Source organism: Python bivittatus, unplaced genomic scaffold (assembly GCF_059951505.1).
Source record: "Python bivittatus isolate LINGU-HERP-01145 unplaced genomic scaffold, Pbiv_v1 ctg000440_np1212, whole genome shotgun sequence".
Lineage (NCBI taxonomy): Eukaryota > Metazoa > Chordata > Lepidosauria > Squamata > Pythonidae > Python > Python bivittatus.
This window is the reverse complement of record NW_028277063.1, coordinates 2,062,578-2,071,551: the sequence shown is the minus strand read 5'-3', so window position 1 is coordinate 2,071,551 and position 8,974 is coordinate 2,062,578. Positions and strand designations below refer to the sequence as shown.

General features: G+C 41.6%; 1 protein-coding gene across 1 annotated transcript; it reads right to left on the bottom strand.

Moving 5' to 3' along the window:
• Nucleotides 1–278: 278 nt before the first annotated feature.
• LOC103063470 (uncharacterized) lies at nucleotides 279–8,426 on the bottom strand. The gene has a single exon (XM_025176877.2). The coding sequence runs from the start codon at nucleotides 4,030–4,032 to the stop codon at nucleotides 2,101–2,103; it is 1,932 nt and encodes a 643-aa protein (XP_025032645.1). The 5' UTR covers nucleotides 4,033–8,426; the 3' UTR covers nucleotides 279–2,100.
• Nucleotides 8,427–8,974: the final 548 nt, after the last annotated feature.

Sequence of the window (8,974 nt, the reverse complement as noted above, 5' to 3'; positions counted from 1 at the left end):
GACATATAAATCTATCTTTTCCATCCTGTGCACCTTCATTTATGTGGTTTCTCCTCAACTTGATCCAAGTTATACTGGATACATCTGCACTTTTGGTTCCAGATCATCAGGGGAAAAATAAGGGCGTTGTGATAATTTCCTGGAAAAAAAATGACTAAGGAGACTTCTTGCTTTATGAACAATGATCTCTGATTAACATTTATGTGGTGCTTTTTAATAACTATCTAGGAGAACTTCCCTGATGTACCTTAAGGATCTCTTTCAACTAAATGGGCACTCCCCACTGGTTGAAGAACCTGAAACTATTTAAATATGTTGCACCAAATGATAGCTTTTTAACATTTTTTAAAATAATATCAAGTAGAATTAATATATTTTTACCAGGAACAGCTAAAAATGTGCAAGCAAGATCTGTCTAGACTTCCAGATTTAGGAGTAGATATGATCTAAGATCTAGTATAGAGGTGCTGGCCTGAAATTTACCATTTTTCTTTTCTTAAATCAAAGTTTTATCTGTGGTTTATTATGTGGGCAGTTTTTCTGGAAGATTAAAAAAACAGAGAGATGACTGGAACAGGGCTTAGGAGACTCAGTTGCACACATACGCACCCTTCATTCTCTGGCTTACTATCATCCCCCTCTTACCTGGCTGTTGACCAATTAGATCTAACCATCTTTAAAATTTGCCACAAGGCTCAAGAGCAAAAGTCAAATGCACTGTGGGGAATTTAAACTAGGTTGAGCCACTTGATCATAACTGATAAGAAAGGTGGAGGTAGGATCATTAGGAGGGGGCTCAAAGACGCCAAGTGCTGACACTCACCCCCTTTAAGTGTGCTCAGGGAGGGTCACAGCATTTTAAAAAAAGTCCCTGCAAATAAACAACTGAGATGTCAGCAAGCAAAGTGACATACTAGCCTCTTTTCTGACATCTAACTCTCAATATGAAAAGAAATACTAAAAGGAAGGAAGGTTATTAAGGTATTTGCTGTTCTTGAGTCTGATCCCATAATAAGAAATAAGGCAAAGCCTGGAAACTTACGAGCCATCTATACCGCTAAGATGAAGTGGCAGATTCAAATGCTCCTCCCCACTAAGAAACTAATAAAAAAAAATATTCTACAAGCGAGAAGATTAACATTTCAAGGGGACCAAGTACAGTTTGAATCCTTTCCCACTGAAACCCTAGTTTCAGTGAAGAGGAAATTCTGCAGGCTTTCTCAACTGTGGGCTTATGATATTGTTAGAATAGAAGTCCTCTCAGGGGTGACTCTTGGCTATGATAACTGGTGATGTGAGGACTCATTTGGAAAAAGCTGGTTCAGTCTGGGTTGTGTGAACCAACTGGTAAATTGTGGTACACATCAGAACTAAGCCAAAAAATCACATTTTTTCCTATTCTGCCTGGGTAAACTGGCACAAAATTATGTTTCATCAACCCAGTTCTAAGCAGAAGTCTGGTCAGTGAGTTTTGGATCACAATGTCCCTTAACAAGTCAGACCTTTAAATAGTCTATGCATTATATCAGCAACATTAAAAAGGAGGGAGGAATTAAATAAAAGGGGGGGAAACCCTATCTAAGCCCTTATATCCTCACCACCGAGTCTCAAGAGAGATAGAAAGTTATTTCCTCTTATATTCTGAGTTTTCTGAGTAAAGCAAATAGAACTTTTTCTTCCCCTTTTTAATCAAGAAATGCCATCCAGCTCAAAAGGAATTCTTTATACTGATTTTTTTTTCCATCAGTCCCAATCACAGCATTTGTCAAGGGCTGCAGTTTAACTTCAGTTAAATTATTATTGTTTCGAGTGGACTCCTGAATTTGTGGTATCAGGGTGATGGAAAAAGTCAACCCTGTTTGAAATTTTAGGAGGATAGGGCCCTGCAAAGTTTGAAAACCCTTGTTTTACTATGGTTTTGGACATGTAAGCACATGCTATTATGAATTACTTTGAAGAGCTAACACAATAAATTATCATCGGAACTGGCTGTTGCCAGGTTTAGGTAAAGCCCCTGGGCAAATCTGATCAGAAATATGAAACGGGAATGCCCAGACCGGGTTGGCTCATCATTTCTTCCTTCCATTTACCTCCATCTTCTTATAACCCTTCTTCCTTATTCTCATCATTGCCACTTTCTACATCCCCTCTAAACACGTGCTCTTCAGGTTCAGTGCCCTCAGCACATGCTCCTTGCCGTCCTCCCTCACTCTCCCCACACATGCGACAGCACCTTCTACTCCAGCAGAAACGTAGGTGAAAGTAGCCAGAACATGCTATTATGAAAAGAATGGAGGTGAAAGCCAACCCCCATAATGCCATCCGTTTTTCGGCTCTGCCTTTCAGGGCACATTCAACAGCTTCAGGGCAACTGACAGCTCCCGGGGAGCAGATCCAGGAACGCCCAATGAGCCTGGGCATTTGGAGGAGAATTATAGCACACAGAAAGCAGGTCTCGCTAGTTAGGAGAAGCCCCACCCAGATGTCAAAGAGAGGTATGCCACAGATGTTTGCGATGATCACCTTGGCATCATCCTGTGGTCCAGGTATAGATTCTCTGTAATAGCTGGACTCAGCACAGTGGCCTGGGTCTGTCTGGGGTGGGGATGAGGAGCCCACGTGGCATGGATTATTCTCAGGGCATGTACATGCACCATCACCATGGCAAGATAGAGTCGGTCCAGTGACCATGCCAAGCCCAGTCATGACTTTATTTTTGTCAGTGGGTCTGCAGTTGGAATCATCAGCCATCCGTGGTTGGGGGTATATCTTGCTGCCAAAGCCCACATCACTCCTAGCAGGGGCATCAAAAGTTAATTGCTGCTTGGTTCTCATTTTACTTCCTGGAACTGGCCTATGTTTGATGGCCATGTTCATGTCATCCAGCCTAGGAGGGACAGTCATCTGGTCCACGTGGCTTTCTGGGATTGTTTTACATTTGGTTGCCATGCTATATTTGGTTTCTTCATAGTATCTGGGGATCATCTTGCCTTTCCCAGTGTATGTTCTACCCATAGTGTATGCATAATCAGTAGAGTCACCGTATTCTTTAGGGCCTCTATATCTCTGTTGAAGACCCTCATGATTTTTGTCCTCTGACCAACGAGGAGGTATTTTACCTTTATATGAAGAGCTGCTCATGGGAACAGATACATAGTTGGTAGGAGCATTGTTGTACTGTGTTTCATTAAAACAGGATGCAACATTGGTTTGTTCTTTAGGACTTTGAATGGGAGACATTCCATATTGATCTGTTTCAGGGCAATAGGTGCTCATCTTGGTATGTTGCATATCTGTTGGGTATGGATTAATTGTCTGTTGAGACATATCATAGCAGTGGTCAGGCATTTCAGAGGTGTCAATGTATCCAGGGTGACAGGGCATACCATATTGTTCTGCTTCATATGGTCCCAAACCAACATTGGTACCATGTCCTCCAGACATGTGGGCCATAGGTATGCCATCCTGATCACTCCGATTATGCCAAACATTGTGGTTAAAATGTCGGGCATAGTAGGATCGGGGACCACGGGGACCATAGTGTCTTGGAAGACCACGACGTCCAACCATATAGACAGTGGATATGTCTGCACTGGATCCATGTGGTACAGTGGCAACCATAGCTACGCCTCTGCCATTATTATTCCCACTGCTGTTGCTGTTGTTGTTGCCATTCTCATTCTCATCCTCTTTCTTTTTCTTTTTCCTGGGGCTGGTGAGCCTCATGAGTCCCACCAGGAGGAGCACAGCAAGGAACACCACCCCCCAGGTGGCTGAAACTGAGACTGGGAAATATTGGTTCTGGCACAGGGTTGCGCAGAAGTCCCGTGACTTCTCTTCCATTGGGGCTATCCAATTGCAGGCCATGTCCTGCTTCATCGAATCCCAGGGCCCATTGGAGAAGAAGATGGCCACAATGCGGAGGCCTGTGAGGAAGTACCATGGTGCTACACCCTTGCACTCGAGTACACCAGAGAGGGATGATAGCAGTGGCCGGAAGAAGTGGATAAGACCCGAAAGGATAATGGACATCTGTGAGGGACAGGAAAAACACAAACAGAGAAGTTATTCTTAATTTAGGAACTGACCTAGCAGGTTACTTAGATCAGCACAACGGTTTGGCTTAGCTAGGCCCCTGCTCAGGGCTTTGCTGTCCAAGGAACCATCTCACCCAAAGTAAACTCCTTAAACCTGGTCAGCGTATTCATCCACCATGAAGCAAGGTGAGCCACATAAAGCTGAAGAAGGTAGAGGATGAAGCCTATTCTTGAACAGCCTGCCCCAACCCAGCACCCTCCACATGGATTGGGACCATAATTCCATAATTTGTGGTGGCTGAGAATTCTGGGTGCTGTAGTCCTAACTCATCTGAAGGCTACTGTCTTGGGGAAAGCTACTGCTAATCTGTTGCTGTGAACTCATTCACAGACTTCCCTTGAGCAATCCCAGATCTTGCCTTGACATCAAGAGAAGCAACAGTCCATTTTATGGCTTAGACAAGATATTTTATCAGTCCTTAAAAAATAATTCTAAATGACCCCAGAAGATTTGTATTCCCACACAGACTCAAGCACAGCATGGCTTTGACAACATGTGATCTACATTGGCCTTTCCTTCCTTTGCTCCCTTCCTTTGCTCTTGAACTACAGGCCATTCCTTCCTTTTCACATATTATTCTATTTCTCATCCTGTTTCTTCCATTTGTTTTTCCTTACCTTCTGAGTTAAATTACTATGTCAGGAGTACCTTTAGAGGAGGTTTAAAAAGTCCAAAAAGTCAAGATGGTGGCTGCACCTGTGAAATCAAAGCCCTGCTCCTTTTCTCTATAAAAAAATCATGTGGTTCTGGTTGCCATCTTGACTTTGTTGACAAGTCCCAGTGGATGCTTCTGCTATCCACCTCTCCTGGAGTTAAGGAAAAACTCTACCAGGATAATATTTGCTACCCCCATTACTGATCTTTTCCAGCCTCTATCGTTTTTGTTCTAGTTTGCCTCCAGTTAGAGGAGCCTTGATTTATTGAGCACAGAGCATGTTAAGGAAAGTTATTGGTGGGTTTCTCCAGCCCTCCATCCTTCCCTCTGGAAACATCGCCAGTTGGCTGGAAAAGATTCACCAATCTTGATGGCAATCTGTTTACTGGCTGGTGTGGTGCTTCCATGGTGATCGGCAGACTGTGGGGAGAAAGCATGAACCCACATGCCTCTGTTTTACTGCGCTTGCCAGAGAACATGGGTTTAATGGGCTGTCACAGCTCCATATATCTGCTCAATAGACTAGCAGCCCTACAGCCGTGTCCAGCTCTCTCAGCAGGAAGGAAAAGCAGAAAGAGAACATGTTTGTAGGAGCCCAAAGTGGCCCATAAGCGTCAAGATGTTCCCACTCCCCACCGGCCAGTAGCTCCCTGGATTGTACCACCTCCAGCATGGGTAGCAAAGCGTGTCAAATTTTACAGACCTTGAAACAGCTGTTGGATGCGGTCAACAGAAGGAGAAAACACTACTTTAACACTGGGCGTCCTTGAACAAGGGGGCAATATGAAACAACATCAACAAGACCCAGCAGGATAAAGTTGTTGCCAGGGAATTTTTGTACCATGGTTAGATGTAAGAGGGAAAAGCCCCTTCCCCCATCCTCTTGTTCTGATTTACTCTCCATGCTGGTCCAGAATCTCTTGTAACGTGAAAAGGAACGAAGCCAACGCTTTCCAAGTCTTTACACCACATGCACGTTTTTCCCTACCTCCATCTCATCTACTCCATTTACGACACCATCCCAAGGAATCCAACAGCATTTTATTGCTTCAGTGAAACATTTTCACTCCCCCCCTCAGTGTTGTTTCTTTTTCTTTTCTTCTGACTTGACATCATCATCCCAAGCCCAGCAATAAACTAATCTGCTCCTAAGAGAATATTCCATTCATTTACTTCTATTTCTGTTACTCCCTGTTCTCAGGCTGTTATTAGCCAGAACATTATAAAAGAATATGAGAATAAAACTGCTTTGTTAAGTTTAAAACCTGAACATCCTTTTTAGGAGGGAAATCAAAGCCAGCATGACTAATCCTCATTGCCTACACTGTGCAATGCATATTGGCGGTTTAGAGGTCAATGGGTGACATCCAAGTATAGAGGATCCTGATAATGTGACTGGATTACAGAGGATCTCTCCAGAGTGAAGAGAAAAGGAAAATCAGATCATTTCAATAAAAATAACTAAGACAATGATATATACTTTGGGGAATGAAAAAAAAATGAACCTGACCATCACCTAAATAAATAGGTTCCCTCAAAATAATCACAAACATGACACATGTTGCTAAGGGCAAGGGGAGGAATTCACTGAGCTTGACCCAACTAAGCAAAACATTTTAAAAAAAATCTTGAGTCATGGAGGAGATGCCCATGGAAACCTAATTTCAGAGAAGAGCTCTAAAAAAAACTAATTTATTCAGCAAAGGGATGAAAATAAAATGAAAATAAAATATTAAAAATATAATATATTGCAGTGATGTGGCTATACAGGTAGTCCTTGTTTAGCGTCTGCCTCATTTAGCAACCATTTGCAGTTATGACAGTGATGAAAAAATAACTTTGTGACCAATCCTCGCATTTACGACCTTCACAAATCTGTAAAGCAAAGGAAAGCTGAGCACATTCGCAGTTTCACTTAGCAACCACTTCGCCTAACAACTGACTTGCCAGTCCCAATTGTGGCTGCTAAATGAGGATTACCTGTATATATGGAAAGCTGCATAGAGTTACCTTTGACTGTTATTATTTATTAAATTTGTGTATATACTGCATCTCAGAAAGCATAGGAGAGCGCTTATCATCCTGCTAAATCCGCAATCAGCCACAAGTTGCTCTATTTCTCAGAAAGGATACAGACTGGTACACCCAAATTAATCCCTTAATTCTGTCCAATAGGCATGTATCAAAGATGACTCCTCCATACCTGTGTTCCTGGCTACTTGGGTTTCCCCCTCTTTTTTCATTCGTCCTCTTTTGAAGTCTGGTCCCACCTGCCAATAGATCCTGAATCGTGGAATGTATATTCCAGTTTAGAGGTTGCTAAACAACCTGCCAGCTAGACAAGAGCAGAGGAGAACAAGGCTGATGCATGATACTAGCTGGCAATACCCTGAGTCACGCCCCACATGCAGATCCCTGCCCCATCCAGGTAACTTAATGTCTCCTACCAATGCATTCCTCAGCCGCCCACGGGACATCTCAGGGTGTTACAGCAAAATTGAGGCTTGCCCTGAATGCCAGGCTGATTTGCTCTCCTTCACGGAGGGAAACACATTCAAGGAGATTTTGCAAAAGTGGGTCTTGCCTACACAGACCAAACCACAACAGCTCTGCCTCACACCTCTTATACCGATGAGGATGAAAATCCAGCAGCTGCTGACAATCAGAAAGATAAGGAAAAATCAGCCTCTCCTACAGCATCAAGTGCTCATGTCTCCCCTCTTTTAAGTCTTCCCCAAGCCCACGTTATTCGCAGCTTCACACCGCTAGTCAAAACCCGTTTGCTGGTGGAAGTGAAGAACCAGATGCTGCTTCTGTGCTTCATTCAAATGATGAACATGTAATTGCTAAAATGGATAAGCTTTTACTGAAATTTGAAACAGAAGAACAAGTGAAAGAATGTATGATAAAGTGGGCTAAAAATTTTGGTTGCAATATACAGATGGAACAATGGGAAAATATGTGGTTGGAAGGATTGAAATTTACACTATATTATAATCTTAAAAAGAATTTGTATAAAATGAGGTACCATTGGTATATGACACCAGAAAAATTATCCAGAATGTATAAAGGTACTTCAAATTTATGTTGGAAATTTGAACAACAAGAAGGGTCATTTTATCATGCTTGGTAGACATGTAAAAAAGATGGACAGTTTTGGATTCAAATACATACACTGATTCAGAGGATTTTAAAGATTAATATACAATTGTAACCAGAGGTTTTTCTTTTGGAATCGATGGACAAACAGTTGGAAAAAAATTGTGGAACTTTGTTTTTGTACATGACAACTGCAGCAAGATTATTGTATGCACAAAGATGGAAAGATTAACCACAGTGGAAGAATGGTTGGTGAAGACAGTGGAAACTGTTGAGATGGCTAAATTTGATCTTTGATCAAAGAAAAGACAATACCTACATTTATTGTTGACTGGAAACCCCTTATTGACTTTTGCATGAAACAGAAAAAAATGAACTTATGATTATGGTTTTGATGATTATACGAAGAAGAGAGGCATGTTATAACTATAGAGTAAGAGGTAAACTTATAATTGTACTTATAACTGCTGTAAAGAAAATCGGAAGCTACTTCTTGGTATGTTTTTTCTTTCTTTTCTATCTTTCTTTTACTTTTTTTCCCTTTCTTGCCCTTTCAACTTTCTCTTTGATTTCTTTCCTTTCCTTTCCTTTTTCTCACTTTGTATGAGTTTGTATTAGTTTTTGTTTTCTTTTAAAAAATCCTTAATAAAATTATACATACATACATAATACACACACACGCATATGAAAATCTTGCTTATTTCCTGCCTTGCTCTGGAGTGGCACTTCACTGATAGGAAATTAAAATGACAGATGCAGAAAGCTGTTAGTGATGAACTCTTGGAGGACTTCACAATGGAATTGGAGCTACCCAAGAACGTTAGATTTTGGTTCCGTCCATCCTGAATCTCCCAGCAATCTTCACTGAACAATCCCTAATTGTGAGAGGGGAAGTAAAATTTTCTCCTATCTTTTCTCTACACCGTTTGTAATTTCATATATTTCCGTTACGTCTTGCCTTCTATCCCATACAGTGGAACCTTGGTTCACAAACTTAATTTGTTCCACGACTCTGGTCGTGAACCGAATTGGTCGCGAACCGAATCAAATTTTCCCATAAGCTTCAATGTAATTACGGTTAATCCGTTCTGAACCATATGTATTTTTTTTTAAACCGCAAAA

Excerpts from the sequence above, each read along its gene's own strand:
- LOC103063470 (XM_025176877.2), bottom strand. The coding sequence starts at position 4,032 with ATGTCCATTATCCTTTCGGGTCTTATCCACTTCTTCCGGCCACTGCTA.